This window comes from Argentina silus (assembly GCF_951799395.1).
Source record: "Argentina silus genome assembly, chromosome: 21".
Taxonomy (NCBI): domain Eukaryota; kingdom Metazoa; phylum Chordata; class Actinopteri; order Argentiniformes; family Argentinidae; genus Argentina; species Argentina silus.
This window is the reverse complement of record NC_139675.1, coordinates 12,111,145-12,132,941: the sequence shown is the minus strand read 5'-3', so window position 1 is coordinate 12,132,941 and position 21,797 is coordinate 12,111,145. Positions and strand designations below refer to the sequence as shown.

Here is a 21,797-nt window from a genome sequence, read left to right as displayed (position 1 = left end):
CAGATAAGGTTAAGGGCTAGGTTTAGGTTTAGGGTTAGGGGATAGTTAGTTGAACAGTACTAGTTTCTGGGACATCTATAAACCATCTATTTAGGGACAAATGAAGTGTCACCATCATTTTGTAATTTGTGAGCATTGGCAGTGGTTAAACTTCACACACCTTTTCATAACTAACACACTAGGACTTATTTCTCAATTGTAATGTTTTTGTAAACCACCCGATCCTTCTCTCCACCCTCTCAGAATTGGGCATCTCTGGCTCTGCACTCTCCAAATGACAAATTCTCCCATGTCACTCCCCTCCTCCGCACCCTTCACTGGCTCCCGGTAGCAGCAAGCATCAGATACAAGACCCTGGTGCTCTGCAAAGGGAAGAGCCCCTCCCTACTTGCAAGCAATGGTCAGCCCCCAAACCCCTTCCACCTTGGCTGGCTGCCTGGCACCGCCGCCTCTACGTGGATGCAACAGCTGCACTACTCGGCCACGGCTTTTCACTGTCCTGGCGCCCCGTTGGTGGAACGAGCTTCCCACTGCTGTCATGACTGCAGAGTCACTACCAATCTTCCGCCGTAGACTGAAGACCCATCTCTTCAGGCTACATCTTAACGGTCCCTCCTAAAGGCCTCTTCAGCCCCACTACCCCCCTGTACAAGTTTCTCTCCTGTTAATTAAAAAATATATATCCTTCTTCTGGCATTGTGACTGCCTATGGCCCTTGGTCCGAGCATTGATTACTTTATCTTATGATGACTGATCCATAGATGGTTCACTTACTTAAACAAATGTATTTGTTGTAAGTCGCTTTGGATAAAGGCGTCTGCTAAATGCCATAAATGTAATGTAAGTTGCACAAGCAGGTCAACAACAGCAGGTGGCAGTAAAGGATACATACATGAATGACGACATCAACCGCTGCCAATAGTCTTCTACGTAGGCTGACCAATAGCAGTGAAGTAACTTTTGTTTTGAATGAGGAACAAGCGGTTGAAGTATACTCACTAACAGGTCTGTTTACATGTATTATAATTACTTTATAAATTGCGGCGTAATTTAACACTGGAATCTTAACAGTTATTCTCGATTAATATGGTGGCTTTTTGCAGAGAAACTGTTATTTGAGAAAGCTAGCTAACGACGTTTCGCTTACGTTATCCATCACCATGTAAATATGGCTAGCCATTTTACGTTGTTTCAATTAACTTGGTAATTTAGCGAAAGCGGATATGAAACGATCTAGACATTTGAAATAGCATCTGTCAATATCCACGGAATGAAGACTAATGTGGCATTGACATGTGTTGCTGTTTTATTGGAGTTTTGCTCTCCTACTTCGCTCTTTGCCGTAGCCGGATAGGACTGTAGAGGAGGATGCTATGTGGACAGACTGGGAGACGTTGTCGCTCAGTATCGAAATAAAACGTTTAATAACCCCGCCAAACCATAGTCTGGAATAACGTCCTTCGTTCTCTAAATCTGATTGTTCCTCTGGTGGCATTGAAGCCTGCCAAATGTGTCTTTTGAACTTTTGAGCATTTTGAACTACTCGAGGGGAATACTAGTACGGAAAGCGATATAGTAAGGGAGTTAGCGAGCTAACTTGAGCTCCAACTCGGCATTTTACCTGCTATAAATTACTTAGCAAGCTGACCTTCATTTTACGTAACTCAGTGGTCACTAGCGCGAGTCTATAACTGTATCTTATGCTTATTGTAAACCTAGCTTAAACTAATTATACTAGTTATGTCTGCCAATATTGTTATTTTAATTATAACCAACATGTTTTCATCTTCTTGGTCCGTAGCTCGCCACACTCGCAAGGCGTCATGTCAAGGCGAAGTTCACACACGAGTGGAGACGGCGTGGTAAGACTTGCCGACACGTTCTCTTTTGCAAACCTGCACCTTGTCTGCACTTAATTTCTGATGGGAGGTCTTTGGGGCTGAAATGTCATCGTTTTAACATCAAACAATGAATAGTTTGTAACATTGAGTGAGAGTTGCTTCTCCTTATTCTAACCACCAACACTTAATTTTGTGTAGTAAGTTGATGATTAATTATGAATAACATGTGCTGGTTTATTAATTAATGAATTAGAGACGCTCTTGTCAGCCTTCGACCAGATTTGGAGAACGCACCCCTCTACGAAGTGTTCAGAATGAAATGGTGTATCACTCAACTCCGGTGTCGAGGCTCAAATCAAGATCGATGTCCAACATCAACCTCCTCAAAACACCAAAGGTAGGATGATGAGTAGTGTGAAACTTTTGCTCTCTTGCTTTGTGCTGCTGATGGTTTAAAATGTATGATTTCTTATTAATTGAATCACGTAAAAAGAAAGTTCACCCAAAATGCGTTTCCTTAACCTTTAAGCAGTCTATGGACAAGGAAAAAGCGCAATCCACACTTTCTACCCTGCATTCAATTCGGGTGAACTATTCCATTAAATTCACTATAGCCTTTTGACTGTTTCTACCATTGAACTCGTACTCTGCCCCTGTATCAAACTATGTTTGCCTTACCTGTCTGCAATTCTTCCAACAGAGTGGGGCTGCTTTCTGCTACCCAGACCCTCTGAAAAAGCTGACAAAGACCACTGACAAAGCTCCTACCATTGAGGACCCAGTCATTGACACAGCTATTGATGCAGCCTGTGGAGTGGGAGATATAACATTCAAATCCTTCATCTGTGCAGGAGGAGAAGTCGAGGTTACAGACCCTTCCAGGGTGTCATCAGAAGAGGCTGTCCTCTTCCTCTATCCTCCTCTTCCTGGATATGACAATGACAGTACATTCAATGACAGCACCTTCAATGACAGCATGGTGTTGACGCAGTCCAGCGATGACCACATGGATCACCCCTATTGTGACATGGGAGGAGGTGATGTTGCCTCTGCTAAGGTTGACCTCACATCCTTTAAAGAAACTTTAGATTGTGGTTTTGGGAGTAGTGCACCAAAGACCAATGATATAGCCAATACTACTGAGGAGTCAACAGGTGTTGAATATGCCCCTAACAGACAGGAAGATGTAACATTTAAGTCGTTTATCTGCACTGGAGGTGAAGTTGAACTTTCAGAAGCTACCAGATTATCAGAAGACTATAGTATTCTCCTACTCAACGATCAGTCAGTGACAAACCATCTACCATACGACGAAAGTATGAACCCAAGCATTTCGATAGATGACTTGGACCCACAGTCCACTGTTGAACATGCGGATCACCCCTACTTTCACAATGAACGTGGTATGGCTTCCACTAGTGCTGACTTCCCTTCTTCCAAGGAACCTTCAGTTAGTGGTCTTCACCGTAGCGCTCTTAGTAGTAGTGCTCTGAAAACCAGTGTGGTGGTTTGCACCTCTGAGGAGTCTGCTGGTGTTCAAAACACCTCCAGCAGACAGGGAGATGTCACGTTGAAATCCTTCATCTGCACTGGCGGTGAGGTGGACGTTTCTGATGCCACCAGAGCGACAGAGAAGACTGTCCTTCTACCCAGGGACCAGTCGATGACCAGTCTCCCATACAATGACATTAGTGTCAATTCAAACATCATGGACGACCAGTCCTCTCTAGATCACGCAGAACACCCTTACGGCGATGGTGCAGCGTCAACATTTGAAACGGAGCCCCCCGCCACCAGTGAGCCCTCAATGGGGAACACCTCATTAAAAGCAGGTCTTGATGATGTCACCTGTCAGCTTTTTCCGGAATGCCCCAAACAAGGTCCATCTGACCATACTGAAGACGTCGCTGCGCCGTCCGTTCTTCAGGAAACGGACTCCTCCCGCTGCCATGAATTTGGAGCCTCAGCAAGGAGCTCCACCCTCGCCGATGAGGACGAGCCGACAATGGGCTCACACTCCCGTCGCGGAGCGCAGGAGTCCAGTGGAGCTAGAGACAGCGCCCTGGGCTCCAGTGGCCACGCCCCTCCTCCTCCCACTAACTCTGCAGAGGAGGCGGGGTCTGAGCGCCATTCAGACCCGCTGACCGACCTGTCAGACTTCTCCTCCATAGCGAAGTGGTGTGGAGACGCTCTCCAGTACGAGCTGTTCAGCCCTGTCCTCAGCGCCACCCCCGCGTCCCGAAGTAGGCTTATTAATCAGAACCACGCCCTCGCTCAAATGGAAGATTCCGCTCTGGAACCCGAGAAGGACAGTGTTCTCAACAGTGCCGAGGGGAGCAACCCAAACGGTAGTCTCTGGGCCAAGTTCTTCAAGAGCCCCATGCCTCAACCCCAGTTTAACTCTACAGCCCTGGCCACCAGATCGATCCGCAAACCCCTATCAACCACAGCAGGAGAGACTGAGAAGACAGAGGTGCACGCTCCTGGTGTTGAGCACCCACCGCAGGGGGAGAAGGAAGACGGTCTGTTTGCGGAGACTGGGGAGAGGGTGGTGGAGGAGGCTCCCCAGGTTAAACCCCTACCTGAGCTGATGGGTCTGTTTGATGTCCCCCTGGTTCCTGAGGGGCCTCTAAAGCAGCAGCTCATCCAGATGGCCCAGCTACTCATCCTGGCATCGGGGAAGATGGGGGCCACTGCCGAACCTCCTCCTACAATGATCAGCATGGGAGTGGGCACCTCCATGGTAGAGTGCCACAGTGCCTGTGTGGGCACCAGCCCAGTGAGGATGACAGACTGCAGCGCCAACACCTCAGGCTTGTTTGAACGCAAGAGGGAGTTCTCTGTGTCTGATGCCTGTACCAGCACCGACTCTCTGCTCTGGAAGTGAGTATCTGTTTACCTGGAATGAGAGTGTGTGTGTGTGTGTGTGTGTGTGTGTGTGTGTGTGTGTGTGTGTGTGTGCACGCGCGCGCGCGCTTATGAAAGAAGTGTGATATAATTTACACTTTTGTGTGCGGGCTTGTGTGTCGACAATGCAAGATTATTTACCATATTGAACATTTTTGTTTGTGTGAACTGTGCATGGACGTTTACTCCGTTATTTGTTGTTGTTGCTAACCCTTGCTTGGTTGTTTACTTTCTCTCCATCCCCTAGCCTGGCCCCTGGAAGCCTAGACAGCGTCCCCAGACAGGAGCTGGAGCAGAGGATGACCTCCAGTCTGATCATGGTGGGGGCCCTGGTTCAGCAGCTGTCCTCAGCCAGGGGCCCGACCCACCACCCTGGGGGCCCAGGACCCTCTGAGCTCAGGGACAAACTGGTCCAGACGGATCATACTGAATTCAACCAGGTGGGACACAATTCAATTCCAACAACTTTCTTTGTTCCCTTGGGGCACAGAGACTAAAAATAGACAAGAACATGAGACAATGAATTGCACCGACTGCATCGCTGTAGTGGTGATGAGATTTAAAACTGGACCGGTACTTTTTCCACGCACACTTTTAGGTCCAGTGGCTGACATCTGTTTCCTATTCCCTAGCCAGTGAACTGTAATAGAGGTTATGGTAATGATGCATTGTACTGAATTGCACAGTGCTTTCGAAGTGCTCAAAGCTACATTCCAAGGACTCAACCCAACCCGCTTCATGCTTTATATCCTGGTGCTTCATAGGAGAGTGTGTTAGGATGTGTAATAATAAATAATATTAATAATACATTTTATTTGTTAGACGCCTTTTCAAGATACTCAAGGCTGCCTTACATAAAAAGAAATGTAACAAATCGTCGTAACAAAATAAAATTGTGTGCTGTCAGACTACAATCTACAAAGATCTGTACGAGACGGCCTTGGAGAGGATCTGCGAGCTGGAGGTAGACCAGAACTCTCTACAGGACCTGCTGCAGAGCATTCAGCTCACCAGAACTACCATGGTGAGACACACCCACACACACTGCCGAGCCAAACTGAGCCAAGCTATACTGGGCTGGCCTGGTTATGCACCAGGTGCTGAAACAGTGCTGGAAAAAACAAGGTGAAAGCACAGTGTCTGAGAGACACGGTGTCTGCCCCAGACACACGACAACATGTGCTCAATGGCTTGATGTGACTATAGACACTTTGGGGTGTGTCTCAATAGTTTCAAATGGCTTCCTCTCCTAGTCTCCTTCACCTGCACTGGTCTGAAGACACAGTATGGGTGAAAGCAAGCAACATGGCAAATACCTTCACCCCAATATACATTCACCTGTCCAATTCTTTGAATATCACTGCAGATTAAGGAAAGGAGATGAGGATAGGAAGTGTTTTTTAAGTTATTGAGTTGAGATGGACCCCGAGTTTCTTTATTTTGAGAGTGAAATGATCTGTCTGTGTTGACAGACTGCTCTGGGTGGAGACACAGAGGCAGCTCTCACCAGTATGAAACAGATTGGAGATGTGGTCAGAGAGGATCATCAGAGCCTGGTCACACAGGTATGGATGTCTTATCCACACACCCAGTCCCACACATCGTTAAAGGTAGACTCCACGATATGACGTCACCTCGGGAAGTTGGACGTCTGTAGAGAAGATTCAGATTCACCCACGCACGACATTTCACCCACTAGCCATTCCATCGCCGCATTCCAAGCACGGCAGTGCAACACAATAGTCGCGTGATACAAAGGCTGCTATGTGAGTTGCCTCGTTTTACGCTAACTGTCTCCGCTGGTTGTCCCCCTGCTATTTCGTGGCTGTCATATTGCGGAGTCTACCTTTTTTAAAAGCTGAAATACACTCCTCTCCCTCTATTTTGTATTTGCCTAATTCAAATGATAATAGCTGTAGAGTTATGATGAGTACCCCAACCCATGTGATGATGTTCAAATTATATTTGAACTATACTATATTGTGTGCGTGTGCGTGTGCGTGTGTGTGTGTGCGCGTGTGTGCGTGTGTGTGTGTGTGTGTGTGTGTGTGTGTGTGGCTCTCCCCTGGCTGTGGTTCAGTATGGTCAGATGAAGGCTCTGTATGACAAGTGTAAGGAGAGCCAGGCGAGGATGGTGCAGAAGGTCGGAAGCTCCCTGCAGGAGAGAGAGACCATGAGACAGCAGATGGAGGATGCCGTGGCAGCCCGGGACGCAGTGAGTGACGCAGAAAAAACTACTGTTGTTCACTGCCAATGTGAATGTAAATCGAAGTACAAGACAATTGATGAAATCATTGAAATAAGTCACTTGAATGAGAATTGCAATTCATAGCCTGCTGCCCGAATTGTAATGGTATTGACTCAACCATTGAATACTATTGACCCCCCACATTTGCAACTGTGTGTGTGTGTGTGTGTGTGTGTGTGTGTGTGTGTGTGTGTGTGTGTGTGTGTGTGTGTGTGTGTGTGTGTGTGTTATCCAGGCATTCAGTGTGACAGAGCAGCTGAGGGCTCACTGTGCTTTACGTATCTCAGAGCTGGAGGAGAATGTAGGTTCTCATCAGGAACTCATGGCTGCCCTGACCAAGACCTACCCAGAACAGGTACACACACACACACACACGATCTGAACTCAGAGCTAGAAATCATGACTTGTTCCCTTAGGCTAATATCAATGCCCTGTGTGTCTGTGTATGTGTGTCTTGGGTGTCTGTCTACCTGTGTGTATGTGTCTAATAGGTTGCATTGAATAAGGCCTATGTGGAAACCCTTGACTCAGCGTCTGAACTACTGAAGGGAACAAAGGGCGATCAAGACAGTTTGAATGAAGAGGTACGTGACTCCAGACTCCCATATTCCTCTTTGCCGGAAGGTGTCCAAGAGAGTGTGTGTGTTGCGTGTAATTGCTTTGGCAACACTGGATTCCTTTCATGCCAATAAAGCCACTTGGATTGAATTGAGCGTGATGGGGGGGGGGGGGGTTGTTTGTTACAATGGTTGTTTGAAAGTCACTGGTCAGTGACCATAATTACAAGATCTAACCTGTTGGCTACAGATTTACCCAACAATGCCAAAACCTACCGGGGAGTGGGTGTTAATGTTTTGCCCTGATGATGTGTTTCTAATGTGTTCCATTGTGTCCTGATGTCCACAGCTGAGAAGAAGCAGGCGTCTCCTACAGCGGACCACACCCATGCTCTTAAAGCTGAAGCAGAAGGCAGCGGCCGCCATCGCAGAAAGGAACCAGCATCTCTCAGAGAGAGACCAAGCCCTGGATGAGAGGGAGCAGGTTAGACACACGCTTAATAATAATAATAATCATAATAATAATAATAATAATGCATTTTATTTGTATAGCACTTCTATTACATTACCCAGAGCACTTCACAGGTCATGGAAACCAAAACATTGATAAAAAACATATGGGGACAGCACAGAACAGGGGCGACATACAAAATCACACATTAAAAGCCTAAACAGGTGGGTCTTAAGCCGGGTCTTAAACATGTTCAGACTGTCAGAGGCTTTGACTGAGAGGGGGGCAGAGCATTCGCCTTTCACTGAAAATTGCTATCTGAGCTCTGAAATGTGAAGTCCATATTTATGCACCATGTAAGTATTTAGTATGAAGTACCTGATTCCGAACACATGCATTCTTATCTCCTGCCCCCCCTTGAAGCAGTCACTGATCTGACAAAGTTTGATTGGTGAAAGCCCTGGCTTCACTCACTCAATCGGATCACTTTGAGATTACTTCGAGGGATGGATGGGTGAAAGAATGCTTCTCTCTCTCTCAAATGTTGTACCATAACTTGTACGTTGTCCATGTCCCACACCACTGTGTGTCAGGGTGAACTCTGATTTCCTGTCCCTTGTACACACCAGATCCAAGAAGAACTGGACCAAGCAACCTCCAGCCTCCAAGATGCCGAACAACAGATTGGAGACTTGAACCTGCAGATGACCATCATGAGTTCAGGTAAGACACACACACACTAACAGAAAATAATTGATTCCTCCTCCTGTTAAACTTGTACTTGGTTAACTGTGTATCTCTCTCTCTCTCTTTCTCTCTCTCTCTCTCAGAGATGGGTGTGCTGCGGCAGAAGTTGAGTGAGGGAGAGGAGGAGCGGGCTCAGCTGGAAAGGAAGGTGACGGAGCTCTCTGCCACGGTGTCCTCCAGCCTGGCCTCGTACGCCTTCCTAGAACAGGCCCTGGCCTCTGAGACCAGCAAGTGAGTTCACCCCGGAGGGGGTGGGGGGGGGTTGGAAACAAACAACTGTTAGACGCTCAGTTGACAGTGATATTCAACTCCAGAATGAATGTCACAGAGCCTGAAAATTACATTATTGGAAAATTATCATTTTGTATCCTGTAGCTACTGTAAGCTACTCTAACCAGGAGGATAACTTAACGTGTCGAGCTACCTGACACTCCGACGCACCTGCCTTTCTCTTTGATAGATGCCTCCACAAACGCGTCCGAAAAATGTTGAGGAGAACAGTTTTATTTGACTTGATCCAGCTTGTCACTGTATTGATTACCGGTTGTCAACCTACCTAGCTACCTTGGATGTTGTCGTTTTCCACGCTGCCTGGCTCTGTGTGTGTGTGTGTGTGTGTGTGTGTGTGTGTGTGTGTGTGTGTGTGTGTGTGTGTGTGTGTGTGTGTGTGTGTGCATGAGACAAACGTGTGTGTGTGTGTGTGTGTGACGAGACGGAGACAGGCAGTGTGCAGTAGCATACAGTTAGGGTCAACCCTAACCCTAAGCGTATATAGGCACCATATGCATGTTTGCCCCCCCCCCCTTTTTCACTGCAATGGGAATTCTGAATAGTGTCTCTTCTCTCCCTCCCTTTGCTCAATGCAAACTACCTCCAACTGAAACAATACATCTGTCAGCAGGGTATAACATGTACTTTTTGGTCTACCAGCCAAGGTGTCTTGTGGATGAGAAAATTCACCAGCCACTCTGATTGTTTTACCGGCCACATTTGATTTAAACCAATATTAAGGCAAAGATCACAAAAAACACATTAGCATGACTTCTGACATGTTGGAAATGACTCCCTGCGCAGAATGAACCTCTTGAAGTAGGCTTTAAGATTTGCGCCTATCCCTGTCACATACTGCTGAATATTTTCTCCTGCGTGTTCTGTGTGTCACGCGTGACGCAAGTTGTGTGTGTGTGTGTGTGTGTGTGTGTGTGTGTGTGTGTGTGCGCGTGTGCAGCTCAGTGCTATGTACTAACAAACTGTGTCCTTTCAGGTCGCAGCAGTCATGGCAAGAGGTCCAGCAAGCCATCAACAGAGCCTCAGAGTATGTACCAGCCTTCAGCATCTTTCCATTGACTTGCCCTATTCCCCCCAGGAACCAGGGAAACCACCCAAGAAACAATAGAGACCCCAATAAAAACAAAACACCCCCCCCCCCACCCTCTCTTCCCCAGGTTGGAGGCGGCGCTGGGCCAGTCAGAGCAGCGTGTGTGTGAGCTGTCCCAGGCCCTGGGCCACAGCAAGGAGCAGCTCATCCAGCTGCAGGCCCACTGCCACACACAGAGCCTGCACCTCCACAGCCTGCAGGAGGCCAGCAGCCAGCTCTGCACCATGAGGGAGATGAACGAGGTAGGAGGGGCGACCTGCCCTCTGTCCATCTGCTCTGTCTGTCTGTCTCTCGTTGGTTTAGGGTCCCAGGGTCTCTCTCTTGCTTTCCCTCTTTCGATGTCGCCCGTTCTTTTTGGGGTCTCTCTCTTTCTGGGTCTCTTGCCTGTTCTTCTGTGATTCCCCCCCCCCCCCCCCCCCCCCCCCCCCCCCCGATGACGACACAGCAGAAGTGAGCGGTGTGTAAAAGCTGTCGTCTGCTCTCCCTCCCTCCTCAGTTCCTGCAGATGGAGAACGACCTGGCCCGTGAGCAGGTAGTGGAGAGTGAGGGGACCCTCCGGGTCAACCTGCACAGCCTCAGGCAGAGGAACATCGAGTGTGAGGACCTCAAAGCTGCCCTCCACCGACTCCAGTAAGACTCTCACCCCACTTATTGCTCTACGTTCACGGGACCGCATGTATGTCCAATGAACCTTGTCTGTCTGGTTGGACTCGGAGCATCTAACATCGTGCGGATAGATATGCATTTGAATATTTTGTGTGTCTCTCTCTTTCTCTCAGGTGTGAGAGGGAGGAGTCGCAGGCGGAGCTGGAGGCCACGCGGGCCGGGGCTCGCTCCACACAGCTGGATCTGGGAGAGCAGCTGGACCAGGCCGTCACTGACGTCACCCTGTTACACCACACACTCCGAGGACTGACCAACGACCTGCGCTCTGAGCTCAGCGGCGAGGTAATGCTCACCTGACTTCACTCCACCTCACCTCACCTCACCTCACCTCACTCCACCTCACTCATGTAGACGGATTCGGTGGAGCCAGTCATGTGGCTGATGCAATGACGGCGCTCTTTGCTCTTCTATATATCGCTTTATCACGTCCATAACTGTCCGACGTTTACTGGGGAATAAATGTAGTGTTCTGTATTCTTATTACATCCAGTCTTCTCTCTCTCTCTCTCTCTCTTTTACGAGTTTTCACTCACGGCTAGGTAACAACATGCAGCCAGCCGAGTGCACTTTACTGCTAAGATAAAACACACCCTGTATCGTAACACACCATGCTCAGTGCCAAGGTAAACTCACTCAATCACTCTCACAGGGCAAGGTGACAACACGGTGTAAACTTGCTGTGTGTACTGTTTTCCAGAGCCCAGAGGCCTCTAATGAGAAGGCGTCCCAGCTGCCTGTCCAATTTGAGCGTCACCCCTCCAGCTTCGTGGACAGCATCATGGTGGCCCTCACGAGTGAGAAGGAAGAGAACGACCACACAGAGCCCCCTGCTGACCATGGTACTGCACTACACCTCTTTTACTGCACACACATGCCTAACATCATCCTCACTGAGCACTCAATCTCTCTTTTGCACTCTCTCTCTCACTCTCTCTTGACCCCTCATTCGAGCAGTGCAACGTAAAACATATATTTGAATGTCGATTTTGATCTAACAAAAACAAATGTATGATATGTCTCCACTCCCCCCCCCCACTCCAGATATGACGGAGGCCCAGTCTGAGGTTCTGGGCAGCGGGACCAGCGCCTTCACCCGCGTCACCCCTCAGAGGAGCGGCCCCGCCCCGGAGGCGTGTCCTGAGGAGAGGCAGAGTAGCGTGGTGGTGCTGCTGGCTGACCTGGCCCATACAGTCACTGAGCTGCTCTCCACCGCCGCACAGCTGCGCCAGCACAGAGACGCCCAGCAGGGGGCACTGCACAACACCATGTAAGAGCTGGACTGTGTGTGTGTGTGTGCGCGCTATCTTTCTTGTCCCCGCAAGAGTTACGCTATATCGATATATAAAAGTCAGAATTGTTGTTGCTTTTCCAGCTATAGCCTACAAGGGGAGATATATCTGATTTGTTTGTCCAAATTAGCTAGTTTAGTGACCCTGCTTTCTGGAACAGGATTTCTTCAATAAAGAATCTTCAATTCTTTCTATCAATATCAAAAGTACTTAACCCGGTGACGTTGTTGTTGTCGTTCCAGATGTGGCCTGCAGGGGGAGCAGCAGGCCCAGGCCCGGAGCCACAGCGCAGAAGTGTCAGAACTCACCCAGCAGTTGAACTGTCTGCAGACCCAGCTGGACAGAGGAGCCACGGCCCTGCAGAACAAGGCCCAGGTCAGGACACTGTTACTACACTGCTCTCAGATCACCTGACAACACACACATCAACTCAAGCTAACTATGAAAGCGTCTGCTAAATGGCGTATGTATTTGCGTGTATCTGCAAGTTAGTTGTGCCATTGCACTTCATAGCTGTACATGACTGCACAAATGTACAGATATTGCTCACTGCTCGGCTGTGCGACACGAGTTATCAGACTTGGTGTTTGGGTTGATGTCGGTACGTATGAGTTTTGAGAAGTCATTTTGAAAACTCTGTTGCTTTCCCAGGACGAGAAGATGCTGAAGGGGCTGCTCAGTGAAGTGAACGAGGCCAGGGAGCTTCTCCATAAGCACAAGACTGACAACATTGTAAGGGACTAGAATACTGTCACTTTTATAGTTTAGCGTCTTTAACTTTAGGATATTCTCATATACGTGTGTGTGTGTCCGTCCGTCCGTCCAGGAGCTGCGAAGAGAGGGTGCAGAGCTCCGTCGTTCTCTCCACCAATCACAGGTGGAGTCCCAGGCCCTGAGGGAGGAGCTGGGTAGAGCCAGCAGCCAGTCGGCAAACGCCATGCACTCCATGGACGAGAAGATTGGCCTACTGAAGGAGGTAGGATCCACCGTGTGTTCCTTCTCCGCCCTCTCCACCATGCTCAGTGTCCGCTCTGCCCTCTCCACCATGCTCTGTGTCCGCTCTGCACTCGACTGTAATCCCATAGCCTGTTTGCTGCCTGCTCATGCACCCAACACCTAGGATTTTGTTTTGCACTGGTCACCCATACATACACACACACACACACACTCTCTTATCTATCCCTGCACTGACAGCCCCTGTACATGATTTTGATTTGATTTGACAACTGAAAGGGTCAATCTGGGATTGGACATTGATTTCTGCGTTTTTAAATGAATGATATAGCCTTTATTATGATTCCCAGATCACTCCATTAAACACAATACAAACCACACTTCAAACCTTGTTTTATTGCATTGGCCACCTTTCACCTCCTCCTATACCAACCCTGTGTATTAAAAGGGCTACGGCACATTCTTCCCTAAACATCATGGCTCTCCATAGAGATGTCCTGTTACTCCCATGTCCTAAGTCACTCCTGTGGTCCACAGGTGGAGAAACTAAAGAGGAGTCTGCAGGAGGTTCAAGACGGACGGAGCAAGCTCCTGGAGAGAGCCAAGAGACATGTAAGCATCTGTACAATGATCAACAAATCAATACAACTTAATTTATACAGCACATGTCTTACAATGCAAAGCGCTTCATGAAAAAGATTGACTTTCTTCTTTTTAATTTTTTTTATTTGACTTTTTATTTGATCCATCACTTGAATACCATGTCCATGGGTCACACAGCATGTTTTACTCCTCCTGTGTGTGTGTGTGTCTGTTCTTCTGCAGCAAATGGTCCATGAAACCAACCAGAGGAAACAGGAGAGTGAGCTCAGAGTCCTCGATGACATGATTGAGACGGTCAGGAAGGTGAGAAGGCCTGGAATATAGCCTGGGATTTGGTCATAGAATTACACCATTATAAAATTAAATGGCTATGTTGGTATCAATGGTATTCTATGTGCGCAGTATGGGTATTTGGGATTGATCAATACATGCGAGTAAGTTATTGATTGTTTTGTGTCTCTTTCTTCTACAGACTTTGTCTTCTGTTCCAGAGGTTGTCAAGAACTGCAAGGCACTTCAAACACTTGTTGAATTCATTGGTTAAGTGTTTTAGATTTAGATCATTTTTTATTGTATTTTATTGTGTTTTTGTATATTAAAAGTAAATCTTAATGCTACAGAATGTTCAGTCTTGTTTGTATTACTTTGAACACTCAATTGTGGAGCAAAGGCAGGAATTATTGCATTTGTTCTTCTCACCACTAAGTGGAGCTAAGTACACAATATCCACATGCTGCATGTAGAAAATGTGACTTTTCTGAATGTATTTGGGCTAAGCAATGTAAGGACACCCCTGTACGGATTCCGATGAAAAAAATATCATGTTGACGTGGTTGGGGAGGTTTCTGAAGTACCAAGTCTAGCAGGTTTCTCAACTACCAAATCTGGCAGGCGTATGGCTGCTGTAAATAGCCAGCAACATTTGCAATGACATCGCTCTAGATTCAAACTCACCTGATAGGCATTCTGGAAGTGTTGAAGAGTAAAGTGGTACCACAGATGTATTGACAGTGCATATATATATATATATATACACACACACACTAAAATAGACTTCCAACATTCCCTATAGGTACAAATGCGGACACTGCTTGCTTAAATTTATCTTATATTCGTAAAATACTGGGCGAAGGGCTATCCACTTGTGCAATTTACTCACCACACCATGTGTACAAACACTCTGAAACACAGCAAAAATAGTACAGAAAGGGGTGATCACAGTGCAATGAACGTTACCACGCTCACGCATGCAAACAGTGATGGACAGGACCGAAGTGAAGTTAATGTGGTGACGTATAGTGACAGCGTGAGAGGGGTTGTGGAATTCACAAAGCACGTACGTCGAAAATTACATTTTACAAAATTACATTACATTTACATTTTTGACATTTAGCAGACGCCTTTATCCAAAGCAACTTACAACAAGTGCATTTGTCTAAAGTAAGTGAATCATCTATACATCAGTCATCATAAGAAAAAAATCTATGCTAGGACCAGGGGCCATTGGCAGTTATAATGCTAGAAGAAGGAAGGATATTGAGAGCGAAAGCAAGGGGAGGCAGAAATCTACCCTGACTGCACGCCACTACTGTGAGCTCACACTGGACCCAAACATAGCACACAGAAACCTCTCTTTGTCTGAGGAGAACAGAAAGGTGACATGTTGGGAAGAGGAGCCGCTGTATCCTGATCACCCAGAGAGATTTGAGCACTGGCCACTAGTGCTGTGTAGAGAGGGTCTGACTCATACTGGTACTGGGAGGCAGAGTGGAGTGGGGGAGGGGCTGATGTAGGAGTGACATATAAAGGAATCAGCAGGAGAGGATGGGATAAGGACTGTAGGTTGGGACATAATGACCAGTCCTGGATTCTGGTCTGCTCTGATTCATTGTGACTACACTGCCTGTCACAATGATAAGAGAACTGTCATACCTGTCCCCTCTTCTGGCTCCCACAGAGTAGGAGTGTTTCTGGACTGGCCGGCCGGCACTCTGTCCTTCTACAGTGTCTCCGCTGACACACTGACACTCCTGCACACATACTACTCCACATTCACTGAGCCCCTCTACCCAGGGTTTAGGATTTGTTACTATGGCTCTTCAGTGATCCTGTGTACACAAGTCTCAGGGAGGTCACACTGAACACCAAAGGCTAAAAAATGATGGATCATAAAATGATGTCATGACATAGTTTTACAATCACTTCAAGCTTTATATACTCAAACTCAAATTTTGTGATTTTTCACTAAGATCAAGCCTGTACATACAGTTGCATAGTGGTGTGTTCTTCCCCTGAGATATTAGATGTTTCCTCTCCCCTGTGTGTAGTGCGTAATGCCAGTGTAGCTCTCGTGATGAGTAGCTGTAAGCCCAAATGTCTTATTGCTTTAATGGTAGATTCTTGGGTCATCCTCGGGAGAGGTCCCCAGTTTGAGCCCTGCTGGTTACATCAGTCCCACTCTGACCACTAGAGGGCAGCAGTGTATGTACATAAGAGTTAGCCACATTGGGTATTTGAGCTATGATGCAGCATTATGTAGCTATGTGTCCTCTATGTGTGTAGTGTTAGTCCCACTCTGACCACTAGAGGGCAGCAGTACAGATCCTGAGAGATGGAGGAATCTCTAACTGTAAAGTCTTCAGGACTGTGTCAGTGTAGGTTTATACTCCTGCCTCAGATTCTATCTACAGCAGTTGATGAGAAACAGTTGATTATTTGCTCATTGAAATTTCTGAAAAAGTACTAAAGACTGACAAAACTGACACTTGTTCTTGTCCAATCTGTTATATTCCCTACTGGTATCTAGTACCTACCACTGTTGACTACTGTCTGTGTAACAACTTCCTACACACAATACTACCCTATTATACTACCATCACAGAACTTTTCTGATCAACTTCATCTACGCTAATCAAGCCATCGAGTCAAAAGACAAGAAAATGAGGGACAAATTACTTTGCCAATGTCTTTTACTTTTATTACTAAATGAAATAATGCCAGAAACCCAAATCCATCATTCATTTTCTTTTTACGTCTTCAGTTACAATATTCATACGGAATTACCTATCTTTGCCTGTCTTTGTCCTGCCAAGTTCTGATTTGCAATGATCTAACCAGCTCCATCTCCAATTCTATCTCCAAGTCACAGTGAAACACAAATGAATGTTTCATTGAATCATAGAGATAGAATCATAAATGGAACAGTTCTAATCTATTCTGTTCTATGGACCGTTCATCTGCCGATGTTGGGTACGACAGGTGTGACCCGTAGCACTTCAGTGAAGCCCTGTCCGAACCAGCAGGTGATGTCAGCTGTGTCCAGGGTAAAGAAGAACAGTCTGTCCTTGCAGCGTGTCCTCCTGTACACTGACCTGGGGTCAGCTGACAGCACCCCTCGTATGGCGGCTGTAGCCTCCTCCGGACCCTGCAGGAACCTGAACCTGGGTCTCTTCTCACACCCGGGGGCTTCTAGAGGACGATAACATATGGAACCACACCAACATAATAATTAACTGCTTTTTAATGCAACTCATTTGACTGCATGTTCTCAGTGATTCTAAGCCATGACTTCCCAATGAGATGCAGTGAAATCAAAAGATACATTCATAAACACTTTATTAGGAACACTATACTAATACTGGGTAGGGCCTCCCTTTGCTCTCAAAACATTACACAAGATGTTGGAAACATTTCTTTGAGATTCTGGTCCATGATGACATGATTGAATCACGCAATTCCTGCAGATTTTTCAGGTGTCCCTGAAACATTCCCCACACCATTACACCATCTCCACCATAAGAAGGTGTACAGATGTTCCTAATAAAGTGTTACGTGAGTGTATTCTGCAAGACTATAATTCTCCCGATTTACGAGAGAACTGGCCGTTTTTGTAACAGTGGCGCCCTCCTGTGGACTAAAGTACAACTATCCTCTTTGACCCTTTACTTGGTACAATCCCAATGATTAGCTATTATGCTGTTGTATCATATAAAACCAGTGATTCCAGAAGCTTACCTTCAGTGTCTGGGGACAGGAACTCCTCCAGCTCCTTCTTAGCATTGGGGGTGAAGCGCACATCCAGACTGGCCACTGGGGGGTCCCTGATCCAGCCAGCGATGGTGCTGTAGGCCTCCTCCCCATAGCAAGGCGCAGTAGTATTATCCGTAGGATCTGAGGGTTTCGTCTTAGGCCCATCTGAAGCCTGGGACTTTTCTAGGGAGCTTCCCTGGGTGAGGGGCAGGCTATCTCCCTGGCTGACATAGGCCTTGAGCTCCCCCAGTACTGTGTGGAGGTCTTTGGTCAGAGTGGAGGGGCCTGGGGGCTTGGGGGCGGAGAAGCTGGAGGTGTCGTCCGTGCTGAGGATGTGGACCTTGGATTTGTCTTTTGATAGGAGTAACCTAGTGTCTAGGTTATGATGCATGTCCCCTCTCTCAGCCTCAAACTGGGCATCTACTGAGGAGGAAGTACCTACTGAGTCAGTATGCATGCTCACGGCACTGGTGACATTATCTGCTGACACATTGGTGACTTCAGGTTGGACGTCTTCACATTCATAAGCATCTGTGTCCATGTCCAGTCTGCTGTGTGGGGAGTCGTAGTCAGGGATGTAGGGTTTGATGTCTAGGACAGGGGTGCCAGCGATCATGTCAATCTCTGACAGATGAAGTGTATCACCTAGAGAAAGTAGAAACACAAGCAAACATTCATAAGTCAGACACACACACACACACACACACACACACACACACACACACACACACACACACACACACACACACACACACACACACACACACACACACACACACACACACACACACACACACCACCTTTATACAAAAAAAACATCCCACCGCTCAGGAGAGCAAAGCACGTCGAGCCAGGTTCGGCTCCAGAGTACAGTTACTAACCTGTGACTCTGTCCAGCTTGGCCAAGGTCAAGCCCAGGGCATTGGGCCGGTGGGGGCTGCGTGTGGAGTACACACCTACCCTCTGGCCGTTCAGTCTCGGAGGCTTCACTTTGGCCTTGTAGCTCAGGTGGCCATTCTTATGGAAGAGGAAGATGACCCTGGAAGGACATCAGATCAGGACAACATTGTAAACAGCAGTGATTCTTTTGAAATGTCAGGTGATCCAAAAACAGTTCAAGAAGACGAGTGATAGGATGTGTCTGTAGCGTGTTACGTGACAGCAATCAAATCTGTTTCACTTTCCTAGGCCTACCTTACTACTTTCGCAAATTCTTAAGTGTGTCTAAATACAACACACTTCCTCTTGAATTCCATCCACATCAGTGCAACTACAGTTCATACCAGACATGCGAGTAGTCTTCCAGGCCGACCAGGGAATGTTCAGCGTTGTTGAAGACTCTCTGCTGGATCTGTAGGGTGGCCCTGGAGGGGCCGCAGACAGTGGGCTGTCTGGGGGTGCCGTTCTTTACAGAGAAACAGGAGCTGATGTAACCAATGGGGGCTGTCTGGATGTGTCCTGTCACATGAGACACATACATTCAACAAGAAAATTTGTATTGGTTATCGATTTACCAGAAGATTTCAGTGAGCACTGAGGTGCTGCAGTCATACTACTACCAAGTGACAGCTTGTTGCACAATGCAATAGAACATATATGTCAGTACAAGTCAGTTATCAAGTGCCTGGTTTATAACCACCTTGTTCTAGTGAAATCTGTGCTCCTCTTTCTGTCTGTGACATTGGCTGACTCTTTTGAAATGCATCCTGGCCGACATTTTTCAGAGCAGACTGGAGAGACGTCATGTGTTTACGATGAGAGCGAACACCACTGTCCAACAACTGCCTGAAGAGAAACCACATAAGTCGTTTTGGTAACATTACGGTGGCAACATTGTAAACAAAGCGTGTGTAGCCTAAGAAACCCCAGTCAATTAATTAGTCGGTGTTAATTCAGGACTACCTGAGATTCTTGATTTCTTTTCGCATGACAGACACTTGCTGGTTGAGTTTCTTGACATGTTCGCCACAATTGCAAGCGGCAGACATTTAGCTTGCTGAGCTAATTTGATATAACAGCTCCGAATCAATGAAATACCCTCGTGTATGAACGTAATGAAGTTTGCTACAAAAGTAAACACGTGCAGCTCCTCGGATAATGCGGAAGTATACGTATCTTATTGGCTGGCCAACCGAAAACTTACTCATGGAAAGACTGTAGCAAGCACAAACAAATAGTGATAGCTGTACGAAAACCATCAAATTATTGTTCTGCTGTAGGTGTGCTTATAAAGCATTCAAAGAAACGCATATGTTTTATGCAACGTGAAACAACATGTTTAATGTGCAGTAATTATGTAATGGTACGACACTGTTTTGCTACTGTTGCTAAATGGACAGCAGAGGGTACTGTTGCGAATGGAATACTACTATATGTCGCTTGCAGAGAAAGATGCAATAACAAGACAGTCATCTTTATTATCAACAAAGCAAAATAGTTTTATTATCATGGTACACATCTCAAATGAACCATTTGTACAAAATTGGTAAAAAGAAAATAAATGACCAGTAGAAAACACAGTTACCAAAAATTATAAACAAAATTGAGTTTTAAATGCTGTCAACTATTTTGTAAATGGGCATAGTGCAAGACCTAATAGTGCAACAAATAATTTAAAACACCATTATAAAGCGATATAAATGAATACATGGGTAGCTTAGCTTGAATTCCTACATTTCATTTATATAAGCATGGCAATATTTAAAATCCTTACAATGAATTAACTGAGTTAACCAGCAGACTGCATCCCCTCTATGAATCCAAATGCATGTTTAGGTGTGTTGACAGAAAAAGTATTGACAGAAGAGATTGGTATGCATTGTTTTCAATGCCAAGATCTGAGAGGATATCAAAAGTAATTGCCCTGCGTCTGAGGTGGAAGAGTGAATGTGGGGATTGAGAACCCCTTGTTTTGTTCAGGCACATTGAGAGTCAGCTCCTCACTAGGACCTATAAAGACACAGACAAGAATTGCTGTTAAGTACTTCCTGAGAGGGGAGAACAACAAGTAGCCAACCACTTACAGCACACTCAGAAGCCAAGAACCCGACTACAAACAAAGACATTTCATTCGTTTTATTTCCACAGACAAATTGCTTTATAAGTACCTTGATCTGGGACACGGTTGTCTTCAGATGGAGGGATGTTTTTCTCCTCATCAGGACCCAGGTCTTCAACCAGGACCTGGCCCAGAGGATCGCTGCCCTGGGGCTCTGTGTACAGGGTCTCAGCCTGGGCCAGTGCAGGGGCTGGAGCTGGGGCAAGAAGTGGAATGGGGACAGAGGCAAGAAGTGGAATGGGGGCAGGGGCAGGGGCAGGGGCAAGAAGTGGAATGGGGGCAGGGGCAGGGAGAGGGATAGGGGCCGAGGCAGCTGGGACATACACCATCTGTGGTTCTGGGGGGGTTGGGTCCATAAGCAGGAGAGGGGGTAGTGAGGTCATGGTTGGAGCAGCAGGGCTGACCTCCTCAGGTTCAGGCACCACCTCTACCGCGGGAGTCTCCTGTACCGGTTCCTCTTGAGAAGCTCCTAGCTCCGGTGTTAGTTCAGTCTTCCGCGGTCTTCCCCTCCTCCCCAAGCTGCTCTTCTCCTCTCCTCCTCTTCCCCTCTTCCTCCTGCTCTCCACCCTGATATCACACAAATAGAAACGGAAACATGTGTAGTTATGGATGCAATTGACACACCTTGCAGTTGATGTTGATACTTTGTGATATCCAATTTATTGGGGAAAGTGCAAAGTCATTGACCTAAATCTACTAAGCCAATAGTTGGAAACACCTCAGCAACCTTTGGTTTTCCTCTTGATCCATATTGGCTCTGCACTGGAAGACTGATAAGCAGCCAAACTCTGACAATTGTCAATACGTTTATTGTAAAAACAAACAGTATGCAACAATGCAACCCTTATTCTAAATGGGGAAATCAGTGACGCCATCTGAGATCAGAGATCACCTTGTGCATCTTTTACTCAATTCTTCTCATTTGTCAATTCTTCTCATTTGCGATACAACTAAATATATACACACATACATTGCATTTGGCACCAGGTGTTTTTTTCCCTAAGTGGTTTGAAGTGGCTGTTGAGCAGAATCTGTTTAAGCACCAAAGCAAACAAAATAAGAACAAAGG

The 21,797-nt window shown here is 46.7% G+C and overlaps 3 protein-coding genes across 6 annotated transcripts in view; 1 reads left to right on the top strand and 2 right to left on the bottom strand.

Moving 5' to 3' along the window:
• Positions 1-3,246: 3,246 nt before the first annotated feature.
• spag5 (sperm associated antigen 5) lies at positions 3,247-14,246 on the top strand (the record flags this gene model as incomplete). The annotated part of the gene is made up of 22 exons (XM_083693201.1): positions 3,247-4,724; positions 4,996-5,188; positions 5,656-5,772; positions 6,221-6,313; positions 6,829-6,963; positions 7,232-7,351; positions 7,488-7,580; positions 7,903-8,037; positions 8,634-8,727; positions 8,835-8,982; positions 10,016-10,066; positions 10,197-10,371; positions 10,626-10,759; positions 10,909-11,077; positions 11,493-11,634; positions 11,837-12,062; positions 12,327-12,459; positions 12,736-12,816; positions 12,911-13,060; positions 13,576-13,650; positions 13,864-13,944; positions 14,114-14,246. 22 exons carry the CDS (start codon positions 3,247-3,249, stop codon positions 14,183-14,185), a joined length of 4,095 nt encoding a protein of 1,364 aa, XP_083549327.1. The 3' UTR covers positions 14,186-14,246.
• Positions 14,247-16,573: 2,327 nt separating this feature from the next.
• trmo (tRNA methyltransferase O) lies at positions 16,574-19,751 on the bottom strand. The gene is made up of 6 exons (XM_083693380.1): positions 19,573-19,751; positions 19,310-19,455; positions 18,954-19,128; positions 18,552-18,709; positions 17,656-18,315; positions 16,574-17,109 (listed from the first exon to the last, which is right to left on the bottom strand). Exons 1-6 carry the CDS (start codon positions 19,656-19,658, stop codon positions 16,874-16,876), a joined length of 1,461 nt encoding a protein of 486 aa, XP_083549506.1. The 5' UTR covers positions 19,659-19,751; the 3' UTR covers positions 16,574-16,873.
• Positions 19,752-20,089: 338 nt separating this feature from the next.
• The window catches only part of hemgn (hemogen), a 5,465-nt gene continuing 3,757 nt past the window's right edge, over positions 20,090-21,797 (bottom strand). For all 4 annotated transcript variants that reach the window (XM_083693168.1, XM_083693167.1, XM_083693165.1 and 1 more), the window contains exons 4-5: positions 20,778-21,295; positions 20,090-20,619 (exon numbers count right to left, since the gene is read on the bottom strand). In XM_083693168.1, the coding sequence (XP_083549294.1) occupies positions 20,519-20,619; positions 20,778-21,295 (619 nt within the window). In that variant the 3' untranslated portion in view covers positions 20,090-20,518. The remainder of the gene's footprint in view (positions 20,620-20,777; positions 21,296-21,797) is intronic.

Bases quoted from the DNA above. Each gene is read 5' to 3' on its own strand.
- trmo (XM_083693380.1), bottom strand. From the start codon at position 19,658: ATGTCTGCCGCTTGCAATTGTGGCGAACATGTCAAGAAACTCAACCAG. The intron at 18,710-18,953 runs GTATGAACTGTA...ATGTCCTTCCAG, and splicing joins GAAGACTACTCGCATGTCTG to GGTCATCTTCCTCTTCCATA. The intron at 17,110-17,655 runs GTAAGCTTCTGG...ATCGTCCTCTAG, and splicing joins CCTGTCCCCAGACACTGAAG to AAGCCCCCGGGTGTGAGAAG.